Raw genomic sequence first — 19,447 nt, 5'->3', positions numbered from 1 at the left:
TGTGTCTTGTGAAAAGCATATAGATGACTGTTATTTCAATCTTAAATAAAAATATTTTCTACATGTTTACAGTGCTGAAGCTGCTGAAAAATGGCAGAAGAAGTTGTGGTAGTAGCCAAATTCGATTATGTTGCCCAACAAGAACAAGAGCTGGACATCAAGAAGAATGAGAGATTATGGCTTCTGGATGATTCTAAATCTTGGTGGCGAGTTAGAAATTCCATGAATAAAACTGGTTTTGTGCCTTCTAACTATGTGGAAAGGAAAAACAGTGCCCGGAAAGCATCTATTGTAAAAAACCTAAAGGATACCTTAGGTAAGTTGTTTTGTATTTTATAAACAAACATACAAACAAAACTTCTATTAAATGGATTCTGGAGCTTGGTTCTTTACAAAGAATTTTGACAACAGTGGGCAGAATTGGCTTGAAAAGGCCAGGAACTAGAATTCCAGGTAGGCAAGGTAAGTTTGGCTCATAGCAGGTATTCAAGTCAGGAGGCCAGTGAAGGTCATAAAATGTTATTAAGAGGCAGTTTTTGTAAACCTAGGCAGGTGGACTGCCTGAGTTCAAGGGTCAAGCCAGAGTGGTGCTAATGAGCAGAATTGACTCTGACCTATATTCTGCCTCTAATTGAAGCAGGGATAAGTGAGAGATGTAGGATTGCTTTTTGGCATCGCCGCAGCTTATTTTACATGGCACATTGCTATCTATATTTTGACATCAAATGGCTTACATTTTGAACTTAACTTTAAAAAACAAATCATCGTTTCATTCTTTTCTTTGATAAGAGTTTTAAACTGGATCATTACTGCAGATGAGCATCTAAAGAGCTGATCTCTTTCCCACTCCTCCCCTACCCCCCCTTCTTTCTCTCTTTCTTCCTCTAACTGTATCGAGTTTTTTTACTGGCACTTCTTTAGGGACAGAGACAGTGGAGCCTGCTTCCCACTGGGCCTGGCTGAACGATAGGAAGGAAATTCCTGTTTGGGGGTGGTTTTTTAAAAATTAAACTCTTGGCTGACAGGAAGGAATTGGGAGGGACAGAATTTCATCTTTGTACTCAGGCAGGCATGTTGTTGCTTAATGGTGCTGGGAACAAATATGAAATATTACTGACTAATTGCTTTATGTTAGTTTTCATTATTTCTTATTCATCTTGTTATTCTAGACCAGAGTGTCATTTTAATTATCAGCAGTAGAAGACAAATCTTTAATGTTTTTAACCATTGTAAAATAGCAAAAACTAAAATATAGTACAATTCAAAGTAAGATATTAAGATGTTAGAATATTGATCACTGAGCATTTTCCAGTGTTATAAAGATGATTTAATAGATGGAATTATTAATTTAAATTTCACCATTACATTTAATTGCTGTATTTTGAATTAACTTTTTTTCAAGTTTTACAAATAAGACTATTATTTTTAGTTTTTAAAATGGAAGCCAAATCAGAGAGAGATTTCCTTAAACAGCTGAATAGACCAGAATTAGAACCAGGAATATTTCTGGTTTTGTAAAAACTGGACATTTGTTTAAAATATGTTGATTATTAGAGCCATGAGGAACAATTAAGGTCAAGAAATAAGTCTTGTAGTGGTAAGGCACAGAAGGGACTAGGGCCATACCTAGACTTTTTTGTTCCTTTTAAAGAAGAAGCGGGTATCCTGGATCTAGAGCATATGTCCTAGTTAATTAAAAAAAAAGATAGTGAAAAAACTAGCATCATAGAGTAAAGAGGAAGAATATCCCAGTTTTAGGTGCTACTGGATATAATTTTTTAAAGCCAAATTATATACAATGTTTATTGTAGATACTCCTGGGAAACTTTCCTTACTGCTTTCTGATATTATTGAGAGAATTTTAGCAGGGCTATATCTATTTAAGTCCTAGGAAATCTCTGTTAACTTTATTGTTACATTACAGTTATCACTACCTGTATTCCAGGGTGCTTAGAATCATTCTCTTTTAAGTTAGTGATCCATAGTTAGCCTGTGTGATGATGATTTTAAACCGGCTTTTGCGTCAGCCCACCTTCTCCTTTTTCTCAGAATTTCTGCCCTACTTTTTGGTAATGTAAATGTCCCATGTAATTAGTGGATTTGTTTCCCAATGTTTATGCTGGTGGAGACATTGTTTTGAAGGTTAGGAAGGAAAAGGAGAAAACAAAGGAAAAGAATGAATGCATAAATGTATTTTTAACTAGTAAAAAAAAAATACTTGCTTTAAAAGCTTCTTGCAAAATAACTGAATAATAAGGTCATATTTGTGGCCATCATTATATACTTGTTTTGCAGATTCTTTTATAGTTTAAGGGAGAAAATGTTTTGGAAATAGAGAAGCTTCAGAAAAACTTTTTATTGCCTGGGTGTGGGCCAAGTCACATGGATTGGGTGTGGGAAGTTTCAGTGTTGCAGAATAGACCAGGAAGTTCACTGAGAACTACCCTGAGCTGTGTGACAAACACACAAGAGAACACGGGATCTTTTTCCAAAATGGATTGGTTAAGCGTCTTTAAAGATTTTTTCAGTAAGTTAATCTGTTTCTTCAATCAATAGTTTTCTTGTTGTTTTTAATTAGATTTTTCACTTTTGTGAGCTTAAAGGAAAATTCCATGAAGAGAGTCTGGTGGGTTTATATAGGCTGGTGCTTTATTTTGTTTATGGAATATAATGTAAACTATAGGTGATATATCAAATAATACTTGTTTTGACTTGATAATTTTTAAATGTTTTAGTATGAATGCTTGAATAACAAGTAGGGTTTGATGCAGTTAATTCTAATTGAGTAACTTCAGCTTAGCACAGGCATATGAAGTTTGTTAGAAGAATTGTAAACATATTGAAAATGTTAGGGAAAAAAGGATTGGGTGATCAAGTTTCTTCATCTTCATGCTTTGATTAAACATTGTTTTAGTACTTTTTACCTAGATTTTAGAGGATCATTGTAGAAATAAAGTTTAATGAAAGTACCAGCAAAAAGAATGGCTTGATTTAACCAATGTAGGAGTGTTAGAAATTGCTATTTTGGTGAATCTGAGATTTGATATTTTGAAATGAATTCTGAGAGCAACTGTGTACAAAGAAAATAGAAACACTGAAAAGAAATAGTGAATTATTGGCATTATTTTTTAGTTCATGTCATAAAGTAATGCTCATACTAATTTATGAGAACCTAATCTGTATGTCTGCTGACAGCCTTTTTATGCCCTTAAGAATGTGAACTTGATTTGATCTCCTTAAACATTTGCTTGGTGTTTCTACAGAAATGAACACAGGATTTGTTGTAGAAGTCTCATATGCATAAGGAGTCTAAGGAAACAAAGAGTAACCTGTCAAGAGTTTCCAAGGAAAAGGGCAAAATAGAAAAGGAGCAAGCACTTTGTTGAATAAGAATGTTGTTATTGTAATATGAAGACTCATTGCTTCTTTAATTAGCTTTGGTGGCCAAGTGAATTCCTGTAGAATGTGTGTCTTAACTTCTGTTAAGTTTTGGTGTTTGTTAATTTTTCACATCTTTTGCATTTCCATTTTCAGAAAGTTTGGTCAGTTTTCCTTTTAAAGAACTTATTAATTTATTTATTCATTCATTTGTGTATCAGTACATTTTTATTGAGCACCTATAAGCCTGTCACAAATCATAGAGTGAAAAATGAACACTAACACTGATGGAACTGATATTCTGGTAGGGAGGCAGATGATGGTTGTTATTTTTTATAATGGATTTCATAGCTAGGTTTGGTCATAAGCAATGCTGGCCAGTAATCAGCCAGAAACGGTATAAAAAGAATGTATTTTATCATTGATTCAGTGAGTCAGTATATTAGCTTACCAGTAAAAAGATAAAATTATTCTCTCTAATGAGTCTCAGGGAGTTGATGGTTAATTTTAAGTGCACTAGTAGAACTGAGGGTCAGGATTTGAGATCTGTAACCGAAATTTTCCTTTCCTCAATCCCTGTAGCACCCCAAAACTTTTTATTTATTTTGCTAGTCAACTTGTCAGAATAGAGACAGATTATTCACCCACCTACCCCTTGAACATATATAAAAAGTAGAGAAAAGTGCATGCTTTCTTGTGGTAGCCAGAAGAATACTCTTGAAAACAAAAGAACATACTGTTTTGGAGAGAACAGAGAATAATCAAAATCTATAATTTATTTTATTTCATGTAGATGAAGTGAACAGATGAAAATACAAATGTTTACATGAAAACCTGTAATGAAAAGAGTACCTTATATTTGTACAGTTAGAATGCCTTAGTCCTGCTCTTAGATATACTGTTTAACTAACCATGTGGACTAGAGTATATAACTAAACTTTCCTGATTTCCTGTTCCGTATTTGTGAAGGAGGGAGTTGCACAAGAGTAGATGATCCTGGGAAGTCCCTTCTAACACTAAAAGTCTATAGTCCTGGAAAGTAACTGAGCAATCCTACATGTGTCATAGAAATCAGGAGAAATCCATGAGAGAGAAACTGGTTTTAGAGAAGTAAGAGTACAAGAACCTAATAATAGTTTGTTAGGGAATCAGAAGAAGCAGTAACACTTCCTGTGGGCCCATTCCTTTAAACATTTAGTCAATGATTTACATGAAGGAAAGCCATCATGTTTAAAGTAGGAAGACCTAATGCTGGAAGCAATAACTAATATACTGTGTTCAGTAGTAATTTTGGAAGCTAAAAGGTTGGGTGCCAAACTAACATGCTAATAGGGAAATTGAGTGTATGTGAGGGGGGTATATGGGAACTTTGTACTTCCTGCATGATGTTTCTATAAAGCTACTACTGCTCTAATAAAAAAATAAAAAAATAAAAAAAACTTTAGGTAGAAATAGTTGAATATGAACAGAAATTAATGTAAAATTTGCATTTTTTTCTTTTTTTCTTTTTTTAAACTTTTTAGTTTTTTTAAATTTTATTTTGAAATAAATTCAAACTTACAGGAACAGTTGCAAAAACAATACAAACTCCATACACAGAACTCCAGCATACCCCGACCCCCCCGATACCCCGATCCACCAACTTTAACATCCTGTCACACCACCATTTCTTTCTTTCCCGCCCTCCCTCCCTCCCTGTCTATCATCCATCATCTATTGCTCTGTCCTCTGAACATATGAGAGTAAGCTGCACACATCTTTGAACAAACAGTATAATTCACATATACCTTTCCCATGAACAAGAACTTTCTTTTATGCAGTCCCATTAAGCACAGCTAAGAAGTTCAAGAAATTCAACATTGATACAAAGCTTACATTCTATATTTCCTTTTTTTTTTCCTTATGTCCCATCTGTGTCCCCTTGAGCCTCCTCTCCTCCATCCTCAGATCCCATCCAGGATCATCCTTGGCATTTAATTGTCATCTATTTAGACTGTCTTTTTTTTTTTTTTTTCCCCAATTGTGAAAACATATATACAGCCTAAATCTTCCCATTCCACCCCCTCCCTAGCATTTCATTGGTGGGATTAATCACGTTTAGAATGTGGCAATGCTATCACCTTCCCACCATCCATTAATAGAAATTTCCCTTCACCCCAAACAGAAACCCTGCACTCATTTCTTAACTCCCCATTGCCCCTTCCCCTTCTTCTTGTAACCTATACTCTACTTTTCATCTCTATGGTCATATTCTCTGATACTTTCTTTGTGTTTACTGTGAGGCTTAAATTTAACCTTTTAAATCTATAACAATCTTGTTTTTCTTTGATACCAACTTAACTTCAATAGGACACCTAAACTATGTTCCTATACTCCATCATTCCCCCACCTTTATGTAGTTCTTGTCAAAAATTACATATTTTACATTGAGTCCAAAACCACTGATTTATCATTACAGTTTATGTATTTTACATCCTGTAGGAAGTAAATACTGGAGTTACAAATCAAAAATATAGTAGTATTGGTATTTATATTTACCATGTGATCTTTATTGGAAATCTTTATTTCTTCAAGTAGTTTCAGTCAATTGTTTAGTGTCCCTTCCTTTCAGCCTGCTCAACTCCCTTTAGCATTTCTTATAGGACTGATCTAGTGATGGAAGTCCCTCAGCTTTTGATTATCCAGTAATGTTTTCATCTCCCCCTCATTTTTACCCTCTAGGTGTCTGTGAATTCTCCAGGTCTCTGATGGTTATTGTCTTCTATTTGTATTCCATTGTGGTCAGAGAATGTGCTTTGAACAAATCCAATTTTTTTTTTTTTTTTTTTTTTTAATTTATTGAGGCTTCTTTTATATTCCAGCATACGGTCCATTCTGGAGAAAGATCCATGATCACTAGAGAAGAATGTGTGTCCCGGTGACCTGGGATGTAATGTTCGCTATAAGTCTGTTAAAATTCTCTATATTTCTCTCTCCTTTCTTTGTTTCTCTGTTGGTAGGGCTCCCTTTAGTATCTGAAGTAGGGCAGGTCTTTTATTAGCAAAATCTCTCAGCATTTGTTTGTCTGTGAAAAATTTAAGCTCTCCCTCAAATTTGAAGGAGAGTTTTGCTGGATAAAGTATTCTTGGTTGGAAATTTTTCTCTCTCAGAGTTTTAAATATGTCATGCCACTGCCTTCTCGCCTCCTTGGTGGCCGCTGAGTAGTGAGTAGTCACTACTTAGTCTTATGTTGTTTCCTTTGAATGTGGTGAATTGCTTTTCTCTTGCTGCTGTCAGAACTTGCTCCTTCTCTTCAGTATTTGACAGTGTGATCAGAATATGTCTTGGAGTGGGTTTATTTGGATTTATTCTATTTGGAGTTTGCTGGGCATTTATGCTTTGTGTATTTATATTGTGTAGAAGGTGTGGGAAGTTTTCCCCAACAATTTCTTTGAAAACTCTTCCTAGACCTTTACCCTTCTCTTCCCCTTCTGGGACACCAATGAGTCTTATATTTGGATGTTTTATTTTATCTATCATATCCCTGAGGTCCATTTTGATTTTTTCGATTTTTTTCTCCATTCTTTCTTTTGTTCTTTCATTTTCTGTTCTGTGGTCCCGGAGGTTGCTGATTCATTGTTCGGCTTCCTCTAGTCTTGTACTATGAGTATCCAGAATCTTTTTAATTTGGCCAACAGTTTCTTTTATTTCCATAAAATCATCTATTTTTTTTATATACTCTTGCAGTTTCTTCTTTATGCTCTTCTAAGGTCTTCTTTATGTCCTTTATATCCTGTGCCATGCTCTTCTTCATGTCCTTTATATCCTGTGCCATGATCTTGTTGTCTGTCTTTAGTTCTTTATTAATTGCTCCAAGTACTGCATCTCCTGTGATCTTTTGATTTGGGTGTTTGGGTTTGGGTTCTCCATATCGTCTGGTTTTATCATACGCTTTAAGATTTTCTGTTGTTTTTGGCCTCTTGGCATTTGCTTTACTTGATTGATCTCTAATTTGTCAGAACTACAGCTTGGTGGCGTACACTTTCTCTAACTAACCAGCAGATGGCATCTGTGAGTCATCTATTCCCCTCAAGTCAGTTCTCCCCGACTTTGTCTTTGTGGTGTGTGAGAGTCTGATTCTTGTGGGGTTCAGTTGGTGCACTAAGTTTGGGTGTGTTGTCGGTGCTGTCCACGTTGAATGTGGGGCATGTGTCTTGGTGGTTAGGGAGGCAGGGCAGCTTTAATAATCAAACCTCCCAGGTGTTCCCAGAGATTTAAGGCTGTTGCAAGAGCCTAAGCCTTCATTTCAGTCTTGCCACAGATTGTCTCTGCCACTGACCCACAAGTCCTTGGTATTGGCTTAGGGTCCCTGAGATTTCCAAGCGGGTCCCCCTTCTCAGCTGTGTTCTTCCAGGACCTCTGCTGAGGGAAGGCTGTGCCACGTCACAAGTGCCGGCCTGCCAGGGAAGCTCTGGGCCACTGGGCTGTGCAGGGGCATTCCCAGCCTGCTGTAAAGACGGCTGAATGGAATGTGTTAATTTCCCCCTTTTCACATAGCTCCGCTTTCCGAGCTCTGGGACAGTTAGCTGTGGGTGCACTAAAGGCCACTGTCCACGGCCGATATTGTGGCATGTGCGCGGTGCTGCGGGAAAGACTCCCCGTCACACTGGGTTTCTTGGCGCGGCTCTGGGCTGTGGGTCCAGCCCCGGGCGGGAGCGTCCCCAGGCCGCGGGGGATATGGCTGCAAGGGGCGGGGTTTCTTTCTCCTTTTGGCTCCCCTCTGCTCCCCTGGCCCCGAGACAATCAGCAGCGGGTCTGGAGAGGGCTGTCTCCCACGCCAGACACTGAGGCGTTGGCCCAGGCTGTTCCTGCTGTGCTTCACTGCGTGGTTCTCCCCGTCGTATCTGCAGCTGTTCTTTTTTTTAAAAGAACTAGTCCGTCTCCAAACGCCAACACACCATTTCCCCACACCGCAGCACGGCTGCCAGACTTTCAGCCGGCTCACTCACTCGTTTTAGAATGCAGACTCCCAGTTTCACCAAATGCATGGTCCCTGTGGATTTAGCAGACCTTGTCTGGCTGGTGCATCACTGGAACTGGTATTCTGGGTCACTTTCTAGCTTTTATCTAGTATTTTTCATGGAGGTGTTTTTTTGCCCTGTCTCATGTAGCCGCCATCTTAGGTTCTCCCTGCATTAAGTTTTAAAAAGGTATTGAAAGGATTGGTGAGACTGGCCTGGCAGCAGTTTACATGAGTAAAAAACTTAGGAAGAGTTGCTGTGGTAATATAGATGGTAAAAATCTCAATATTTCGTGATATCATTGATTTAGGTCTATCAGGTGCTCAGGAAAAGGGATGCAGTAACTCCTTAGTGTGTTGTGCTGGCCAAATAAAAAATGAAGTAGTTTATACAAATTTGGATAAATACTTTAACAATCGGATTGAGAAACTCAGATGCTTCCAAATACCAGCATCCTGCATATTAAGGATTTAGAAACCAGGTTGCTTAAGGAATAGTTGTGGGTACAAAGATTTGCCTTGCGTCAGGAAGAGGATGACTGTCATGTGAAGCTGGAATATTTACAATGCTTAACCAGGTTTTTAAAAACTTTTGAGGAGTTTATAATGCATCGTTCTGATTAAGAAACTGCTAAAGGAAGAGAGAAGGTCAGTGGATAGGAGTGATAGGAAGATTGGAATCACCAACAATTATTTTTAAAACAAAGCTAGTGATGAAATTGACTGCCTCAGAGTTGTGCACCTCCTCCTGCCTGCAAGGCTTGGAGCTGAGCCTTTCCCCTTCAAACCGCCACCATGCCTATCTATAATGTGGGATAATAAAGGTATAAGTATTTTTGAAAAATTAAATGCCAGAAGCACCAGAAAGTAGGAACATAATAACTACCAATGATTGTAGGCCTGCTATGGGCTAGGCACTGTGCTAACTGCTTTACATATTAACTTTAAAAAATTCCTTATAAACATTTTATGAGGTAGGTGATATACTCTGCCATTTTACAAACAAGGAAACTGGAGTTCAGAGAAGATTAAATAACTTGACCAAGTTCACATAACCAATAAGTAGCAGAACTAAAATTCAAAGTACGGATGTCTTTTGTTAGAGTTTTCCTAATGGAACCTTTTTGACTAAAGAATGGAGAAAGAAGAGAAAGTAATGATTAGAGTCGGAAAGGCAATAGATTAGAGGAAGTTGATGCACTGAGGACTAACTGAGATTAGGATGATGGTGGTGAACTAACCACAAGGCTGGAAAAATTTAGAAACTAAGAGAAACTAATAATAATATTTGTATAACTTTGTAAAGTACATTTGCATCTACTAGCTCATTAATAGCGAGAGATTGGAAGGACCGTTTTCTAGCAGTAGAAGCAAAGGGCAATAAACAGGATCTTCTCAAAGAATTGCAAGCAGAGGAACAGCACAAGTAACTGACTAGTGATATTTGTTTATGCATGCATTTATTTAGTCATTCGGTAAACATTAATGGAACACTTAATATGGACAAGGCACTGGGGTTAGAAAGGTAATTAAAAACATGGTGCCTGATTTCAAAGAAACAGATCTTGGTATACAGAGTGTTGAATGTTATACTAAAAATATATAACTAGTGGCACAAAGGAGGAAGAAATAACTCTGGTGGAGAAATAAGGAAATCTTCATGGGAAGATGCCTGGACTGACTCTTGAAGAATGAGGATGGGGGGAAGTGTTTCAGGTGGGAAGCATCATGTGCAAAGAACGTGGGTTTTTGGTAACTCTAAAGAGGTTGATATGGCTGAAGCATTAGTTGTAGCAACAGTCTGTTAGAGAGAAATAGGTATGAGGTTGAAGACATGCTCAGAAGAAAGATGGAGGGCTTTTTTGTTGCATAGAAAAGACTTATTCTGGGCTCATATTCTTTCCCTGAAATATTTCTGGCCTCTTAAGACTAAAATAGGTTGTTTTGTTGCATTTTCCCCCTTTGAGATGTTAATTATTGGTCTGTTTAAAAATTCTTTTATTCCTTTTATTTATAATGTATAATTAGTCTTAGAACATTTTTTCAGAATTAAAAAAAGTCATTTTGGAACTAGTCTATTTTCAGGTTTAAAACAATTTTTGTATTTCCTTATATCAGTATTGAATTTAACTCAATTTAAAAAACATTTATTGAGCATCTGCTACGTGCACAGTTCTAGGTGCTATAGGAAATACAAAAGATCAGTGAGATATAGAATGCTTCCCTCGTAAGTTTATATTGTAGTATGTAGACTTAGAAGACAGGAAAAGCTATAAAATAAGTACCTCAGATGTAGGAAGTGATAGGGTGTTTAAAGAAAGGAGAACTCGTACCTCACTGGTGGGTGAGCATGGGAAATGAAAGAGGTTGAGAAACATGGAGCAAGAAGATTAATAAAATAATTAAAAAGCTGTTTTTACTTTATTAATCTTCTTGCTCCATGTTTCTTAAATGGGTAGATTTTTGAGAGGTGGAAGTTACAAGGTTTTGGAGAGAAACAGGCAGACAAGCAAGATACAGTGAGTCATGAAGGTGAAAAACGTTATTCAGGGATGTCACGGAGTCCGTTTTTATTAGAATTTAGGGTAATTTCAGTACATACTTTGCAATTACTCTACATTATTTTATTCAATTCCCATAATACTCTCGTGAGGTAAATGATGTTTTCTCCATTTCTAGACTCAGAAAACTGAAACAGCTTGGTTAAGATTACATGGCTAGTAAGTGGTAGAACTGGGATTTGAACCAAAAGGTGGATTGATTCTGAGGTCTTTGCTTTTAAAAATATTCCATATTAATAAGCCTGAAAAGGAAGGCTGAGGGCATACTAGAGAGAGCCGTAGGATCTAGGCAGAGTGTTTCTCTTAATTTCATAGGCAGGGAAGAGCCACTGTTGGCTTTTGAACAGTAGAGCCATGTGATTGGAGCTGTATTATAAGAGGATTAGATTGGTTGACATGAATGATGGATTGTAGTAGGGAGAGATTGGATTGATAAGAAAACTAGTTAGGGGGGTGGTGAAGGCTCATGTGTGACATAATAGGCCTTAACTAGGGTATGAATAATGAGAATGGAAAGTGTGGAAAGTAAGGAGGCATGGGAAAATAAGTAAGGATTTGATGTGGGGATTTTTTAAAAGTCCTTTTTATTGAGATAAAATTCACACAATTCAATTAAACATTTTAAAGTGTTCAATACAGTTGTATTTAATACATTCACAATGTTATGCAGTCATCACCTCTTTCTTGTTCCAAAGCATTTTCATCATCCAAAAAGGAAACTCCATGCTGATAAAGCAATCATTCCCCATTTCCCCCTTCTCCCAGCCCCTGGCATCAGTTATTCTGCTTTCTGTCTCTATAGTTTTACCTATTCTGGATAATTCATGTAATTGGAGTCATATAATGTGTGAGCTTTGCATCTGTTTTCTTTCACGTAGCATGTTTTCAAGGTTTATCCACACTGTAGTATGTATCAGAACTTTTCCCCCTTTTTTTCATGGCTAAATAATATTCCATTGTATGGTATATATACAATTTGTTTATCCTCTCATACCTTAAGGGGCATTTTGATTATTTCAATCTTTTGGTTATTGTGAATAGTGCTGCCATGAACATGTATGTACAAGTATTTGTTTGAGTACCTGTTTTCATTTCTTTTGTGTATATACCTAGTAGTGGCATTGCTAGGTCATATGGTAATTCTATGCTTAACTTTTTGAGGCACTGCCGAGCTATTTTCCACAGTGGCTGCACAATTTTACATTTCCACCAACATTGTACAAAGGTTCTAATTTTCTACATTCTTTCCAACATGAGTTTTTTTTCCATTTTTATAAAAATAAAAGTTATTTTTGTGAGTACAGTATCTTGTGATTTTTGATTTGTATTTCCTTAATGGCTATTGACTTGAACAGCTTTTCACGTGATTGTTCGCCATTTGTGTATCTCTTATGGAGAAATGTCTAAATCAAGTCCTTTGCCCATTTCTAATTGGGTTGCTTGTCTTTTTGTTAAGTTTAAGAGTTTTTATATATTCTGGATCCTAGACCCTTATCCGATACATGATTTGCAAGTATTTTTTCACAATTCTGTATGTTGTCTTTTGACTTTCTTGATAGTCCTTTAATGCATGAACAATTTTAATTATAATGCAGTCCAGTTTATCTGTTTTTTATTTGTTGCTTGTGTTTTTGGTGTCATATCTGAGAATCCATTGCCAAATCCAAAATCATGAAGATTTACCGCTGTGTTTTCTTTTAGAAATATTGTAGTTTTACCTCTTACATTTAGATCTTTGATTAGTTTTAAGTTAATGTTTGTATACAAAGTGAGGTATGAGTACAACTTTATTCTTTTGCATGTGGATATCCAGATGTCTCTGTACTATTTGCTGAAGAGACTATTCTTTTCTTGTTGTATTATCTTGGCAACCTTGTAAAACATCAGTTGACAGTAGATATATGGGTGTATTTCAGGGCTCTCAATTCTATTTCTATATGTGTATCCTTATGCTATTATCACACTATTTTTATTGATAATTTTTCATTTCAGTTATTGTATTTTTTGGTGCCAGAATTTCTCTTTGATGAAACATTTCTCTCCTTGATTCAGGAGTGCACGCTGCCATCCTCACAGTCACTACTGATCTGGGATGTGGGGAATGGTAGGTGGGTAGTTTAAAATGCACAGCTCTCACTGCAGAGAGGCAGCTTCTTTCTTCACCATGCCTTTCTCAGGCTTTTTAAGTTTTTGACTAGATTCCAGAGTTCTGCAAAAGCTGCTTCTGGCAGTTTTTGTAGGCTAATTAGTTGATTTTCTGGAGAGATGGAATTGCCTCCTCCATCATGGGTGATGTCACCCATGAGGTGGAGAATTTACAAAATGAAAGTACTGTTAACCAGAAGTATAGGAATTTGGAAGGAAGAAGTTGATTTGTTGGTATGGGAGGGGGTAGGTTGTTTTTATTTACCTATCGCTATTCGGTTAGAGGTGCTGATGGTACAGTCGGTAGGTATCTAGTGACAGTTGGGATTGAAGTGCTTGAATTAAAAAAGCTTAGTGCTGCAAAGACATCAGTGAATCTTCTACATAGAGATTAAAGAGAATGAAAGTGTGTAATTTCCTTGAAGTTGTAGAGGGGAAGGCTAAGCATAGCATCCTGGGAAACACTTTCAGCTAAAGAATCATTCACTTATTCACTTTGTTCTTACTGCTTGTGTGGGTACTGCTAACCACTGGAGGTACAGGGATTAAGGTCCATTTTTCTGCCCCAGGAAGCTCTCTCTCTTTTTAAAGGAAGACAGTAAGTCTACAATGCAATGTTATAATAGCAAAGTTTAGAGGAACCTAGCCAAAGGCAGACAAGAATATTTAAAGGCATCAGGAGAGAAAAGAGGAGATAGGGAAGTCAAAGACAGAAGGAGGAAATATAATGGAGAGAGTAGTCTGTAATCTTGGATGCTTCATAGTGAGCTTGAGAAGGTCAAAGAGTCTAAAAGACACTGTTGGATTTTGCGGTGAAGAGTTGACACATATTTCATGAGGATGGTAGAACTATGGGATAGAAGACCAGATTGTAAGGGTTTAGGAGTGAGTGAGTGGTGAAAAGTTAGGGAGAACTGGAAGACAACTTTTTAAAGAATGCTGTAGTTTAAAAGAAGTCACAAAGTTGAAATAGCTATTTTGGAATAGAGGAGACCTGAGTGTATTTTTAGACTACTGAAAAGAGGGAAACAGGGATGGAAAAAGAGACCCAGAAGAGGTAGGTAAGATGACATTAGGAACCCAGAAGGATTAGGTTTGGGGACTTACATGAAGGAAGAGAGGGAGAGTAATGATTAAGTTTTGAGACATTTATAAGGTATTTGAGAAATTTTACCTAGGAATGCCTGTTTTCTTGGTAAAGTGACAAAGGGTCATTTTAAAGAATGAAATACTAAAGGGAATGCAGCAGTAAAAATGTCTGATTGAAATTGAGGTTAATGTAGCATATATTTGTGATGATAGTACCATATGGTGATTTTCTCATTTCTTTCAAGAAATAGATATTAAGCGTCTACTGTGCGCTAAATACTGTACAAGGTTCTTGGGAGTATATTTGTGAACAAAGTAAACAAAAATTCCTGCCCTTGCGTAGCTTACATGTGGATGGAGTGAGGGAGAAAAACAAATTATGTATTATTTAAAAATAAATCTATGGGGTAAATAGACCAGACTGGATCTAGGAACAGAAAGCATATGGGAAGATTACTCAGACATAACTAAAATTTTCTACTGCATATCAAGTTGTAATTTAAATTGTTTTATTTCTGTGTAGCTAACTGTAGAATCTAGTTTAATAAACTAAGACAAGAAGAGTATGGGCTTGAGGAGCCTTTGTATACTTAGGTTTAGATCTGAGACAATTTTATTTACATTTAAGAGAAAATTTGTTAATTTAGGACAACTTCAGAATTAAATTATGCACTTATTTCAGAGCCTTTGACAAGAGAAAAGATGAGAAGGTAAACTGTCACATAACTGAAATTAGGTCCTTATTTGATTAAAGTTTAAAGGCTTAAAGAGAGTATAAAGAGTTGAAGATCCTTTTTAAATGATTCAGTTATTTTTTGGCAAGCATTGTTTGTATTCTCTTCTTGTTCCCCCTTTTTATTTAAACAGGCATTGGAAAGGTGAAAAGAAAACCTAGTGTGCCAGACTCTGCATCTCCTGCTGATGATAGCTTTGTTGACCCAGGAGAACGACTCTATGACCTCAACATGCCTGCTTATGTGAAATTTAACTACATGGCTGAGAGAGAGGATGAATTATCATTGATAAAAGGGACAAAGGTGATCGTCATGGAGAAATGTAGTGATGGGTGGTGGCGGGGAAGCTACAATGGACAAGTTGGATGGTTCCCTTCAAACTATGTAACTGAAGAAGGTGACAGTCCTTTAGGTGACCATGTGGGTTCCCTGTCAGAGAAATTAGCAGCAGTCGTCAATAACCTAAATACTGGGCAAGTGTTGCATGTGGTACAGGCTCTTTACCCATTCAGCTCATCCAACGATGAAGAACTTAATTTTGAGAAAGGAGATGTAATGGATGTTATTGAAAAGCCTGAAAATGACCCTGAGTGGTGGAAATGCAGGAAGATCAATGGAATGGTTGGTCTGGTGCCCAAAAACTATGTTACCATTATGCAGAATAATCCACTAACCTCAGGGTTGGAACCATCACCTCCTCAGTGTGACTACATTAGGCCTTCACTCACTGGAAAATTTGCTGGCAATCCATGGTATTATGGAAAAGTTACCCGGCATCAAGCAGAAATGGCATTGAATGAGAGAGGGCACGAAGGGGATTTCCTTATTCGTGATAGTGAATCTTCGGTAAGTTGGTTTTCTAATGTAAAATTTTTTTTATTGGATTGGAGAGATTAAGTGGCTTCCCTGAAGTTAACCAGGTTGTAACCTGGGATATAAACATAAATGTTCTGAAGCTAAAGTCAGTGTTCTATCCAATTGTATCTATTTTGAATAAAATATAGTCCTGGCATTGATACTACCCTGGATTATTTGACCTTGTCTAATTTGTTGATTTTGCATTTCTGAAGTATTTTCTGTTGCATTAAACTGAAAAATGGGGGAAATTAAACATCGGCTTCTTCACTGAGAATAGAATACTGCAGTAGACTAAACTGGAAAAACTTTTATTAAATTGATATTGGATCCAATAGATAAGAATATAATTACTCCAATCTTTAATCATATAGGAAGTCCCTAAATTTAAGAAAGTGATATTTGGGTTTCTTCATAAATTGGTTGTTTTGGAAGTTGGAATACACTTTTATTATGTACCTCAATAACCTATTTGAACACTTACTGTATTTGGAATACATTTGCAATAAACAGTAAATTATATTGCAATACTAGTAAAACAATAAAACTATAAAACCATAAAAATTAAATAAGAATATAGTTATGTGGGCTCTTGGGGTTACCATCTAGGATATTAGAATTTGATGACTCTCATTTCTTGTAAAAATGACCTTTTCCACTAACAAATCATAATTAGTATTAGGTTTGTTTGTATATATGTAGTTATAAGAAAAGATTGAAAGTCAGAAGAAAACCTTTGTAAGTATGGTGTGTGAGTGTGGGTGTAGGTGTGTGTGTGGGGAGGGGGGTTGAGATTGAGATTAATTGAATTGTCTGATATAAAGGTCAGGAAAATGGGACCTCTACCTAACCCCCAGGAGAGCAGGTGGTTGATGGTAGGGAAGAGTGGTTTGATCTGTTTTCTGTTAGATGCCTGAGCTGGCCTCTGCTTTCCGGGACAAGCAATGGGCAGAGTTTGAGAGTGATCTTGGAATGGGTTATAAGAAAGTAACCATAAATATGGGCTATTTTTACAAGAAGCCCACTGTTTGAAACTTTGTGAGTAACTGTATAAAAAGAGGCATCTGGGGTTGATTTAGACTGCTTAGAAGAGTGTTAGGTCAAAAAAGCCAAACCAAGCAAAATAATTAAGAAAGTAGCTTGAATGCAGTGTTCTTTGTGTGTGTTTTCCTTTGAGTAATTGAGCCATAGACATTAGCCAAAATATATCATTATTTTCAGCAGTATAACCTTTAGGGTAATGAGCTCATATATTGTTTGGATTACACAATGTTTTTTAAACATTTGAATTCATTTCCAACATTTAAATATTGGGAGTTTTATTGTAAAAATCCAGACTTCAGACTTCTTTTTTAAAATAGGAAGACCTATCAACATTGAGCCAATATTCTCACAAGGTAACAATCACAGCTGAGAAGTAGCCGCTTCCTTTAGACAGACCATGAACTGTCATTCCCTCTGTCCATTCACCTTGCCTCCCCCACTTTGTCACTTGTTTATGTTACTTTTTTGGCCCTTGTAGGCATTTGAGTTTGTGACTCTTTCATTCCAGTTCAGATTAATTCGTATCCATGTATCCTCCAATTTTGAGAATTCAAAACATCTTTAAGACAGCAACTACAAATTGGAAAGGGGCAGTTGTCTCAGATTTTCTTATTTGTTTTTCCTGTAGTCTGACTAGAAGAGCAGATAGATAGCTCTTGTGTTTCAGAAGTTAAATTATAGGCTTTGTCATGAGTGTTACAGAGTATATTAGTTGAGATATTCTGGAGTCTAACACCTTGGGTTTGAATACTGGTTCTGTTATAAACTATATGGATGATCTTGGGCAAGTTAACTTTCCTGAGCCCAAGTTTTCTCATCTGTAAAATGGGCTTGTTTTGTGCAGTAAGGGGGATAATCTATGTAAATAATTTAGCACAGTGCCTAGTATTTAGTAAAAAAAAATTAATAGTTTAATACAAAAATGCTAATGGATATCTCTCAAAATACTTACCATCCGTGTTTTGTCTCTTTTAGCCAAATGATTTCTCAGTATCACTAAAAGCACAAGGGAAAAACAAGCATTTTAAAGTCCAACTAAAAGAGACTGTCTACTGTATTGGGCAGCGCAAATTCAGCACCATGGAAGAACTTGTAGAACATTACAAAAAGGCACCAATTTTTACCAGTGAACAAGGAGAAAAATTATATCTTATCAAGCATTTATCATGATACTGTTGATCAGAAGTGACTGCTACACAGCTTTAATTTGTCATGTATTTGAAGACTGAGAAAGTGTTGGAAGACTGAGAAAATGTTGGCCCAGTTGTGTTTGATTGGAAATTGCTGTTTGTAACTGTCTAAGAATCAACTATAATACATAAATATTTTTGTTATAACTGAGCATATACATACATACTGCGTATGCAGGACATCTGCGTAAAGCCATTGCTTATCCTTGGTCTTCTGTTTTATTGTTTTCTTCTTTGCTGTTTTTCTCTTTGTTTTTAATTATAAGTTTTTGTATTTTGAAAAAATCAAATAATGCAGATCATAAGTCTTTACATGGAAGAATTTCTTTATTGCCTTTCCTTTATTTCCTTGTAAGTCAGTTGTTCCACCATGGTTTTTCCTCATATAAAATTCTTATATTGATATATGGCATATGCTAAAATAAATTTCTTGGAGAGTGTTAATCTTTTCTGTGACTGAATAGCAATAATAAATGAAAAATTAGAAATTTTCAGGTATTTGTCACAGCCAGTGTGAATACCAAGTATGTTGTGTCTGCCATTATTTTAAAAAATTTGCTCTTTGTCTTCAACGCAAAGCAAAACAGATGGGATATAGGTTTCATGTTGTACAATTTTAATTTACAAATGTTTGAAGCAAAAGTCACTAAATTCTTAAGATTTTGTGTGTGTGTGTGCCTGTCTCTCATCCGGTTATTCAAGAGAACAAAGGAGTCTTTGTAAAATATTTAGCTTTTCAAAGTGTAAATGGATGCTCTAGCAGTGTTTTCTTTTCCTAGCATTATTTTACCAAAGATCTCTTGTACTTGGACATACTATGAGTGCACCAATGTGAAACGGCTGTGGCCAAGTTTTGGGGAAATAGGAGATATGAGATACTTGTCACCTCATCTGTCCCCTCTTACCCCAAGCATCAATAATTGTGAGGCATAGTATTTCATATCTTCTTGTCCTTCTTTGAGTTTTGTTGACTAGGACACTAAAATGATGTACTTTTCTCAAGTACTCCATACCTGAGGGAACCATGGGATATGCTCATGGTTAGAAAAAATTATATTATTTTTTAAATCTTATTTTTGCAGGTGCCTCCATTATGTTGTTGTTTACCAAGCAAGATTTTGGGTGTATGGATGAGAGGCTATTATAAAATATTAAAGCTACTTCTGTAGGTGAAAGAAAATCAGTAGAAAGTCGTAAGATCTTTCCAAAAATTTCCTCAGTGTTGCCTAAGTATATGAATGTTTACATTCTATGATATGTTATAAACAGGCATTCAGTATGCCAGAATTACTGATCTAAAAAGAATTGCAGTTGCCTAATTCAGATGTATGTTGCCACTGGGTGGCAGCCCTGGCTTCTCCCACTAAGCAACAGGAGTCAGTAAATAGAATCAAGACATTGATGTACAGAATCTTCATCTTCATTGCATCTGCTTTTAAAGCCTTTTAATCC

General features: G+C 36.4%; 1 protein-coding gene across 4 annotated transcripts in view; it reads left to right on the top strand.

The window, feature by feature from the left end:
- The window catches only part of NCK1 (NCK adaptor protein 1), a 104,760-nt gene extending 86,102 nt beyond the window's left edge, over positions 1 to 18,658 (top strand). For 3 of the 4 annotated variants that reach the window (XM_037844397.1, XM_037844403.1, XM_037844409.1), the window contains exons 2-4: positions 73 to 316; positions 15,040 to 15,752; positions 17,781 to 18,658. In XM_037844397.1, coding sequence (XP_037700325.1) covers positions 91 to 316; positions 15,040 to 15,752; positions 17,781 to 17,975 — 1,134 coding nt within the window. In that variant the 5' untranslated portion in view covers positions 73 to 90 and the 3' untranslated portion in view covers positions 17,976 to 18,658. Of the gene's footprint in view, positions 1 to 72; positions 317 to 2,416; positions 2,528 to 15,039; positions 15,753 to 17,780 lie in introns of those variants that run through there. The other variant, XM_037844415.1, reaches the window with a different exon arrangement.
- The last annotated feature ends 789 nt before the right edge of the window (positions 18,659 to 19,447 follow it).

This window comes from Choloepus didactylus, chromosome 1 (genome assembly GCF_015220235.1).
Source record: "Choloepus didactylus isolate mChoDid1 chromosome 1, mChoDid1.pri, whole genome shotgun sequence".
NCBI classification, from domain to species: Eukaryota; Metazoa; Chordata; class Mammalia; order Pilosa; family Megalonychidae; genus Choloepus; species Choloepus didactylus.
The sequence above is the reverse complement of the archived record's forward strand: the minus strand, read 5'-3'. Positions and strand labels throughout refer to the sequence as shown.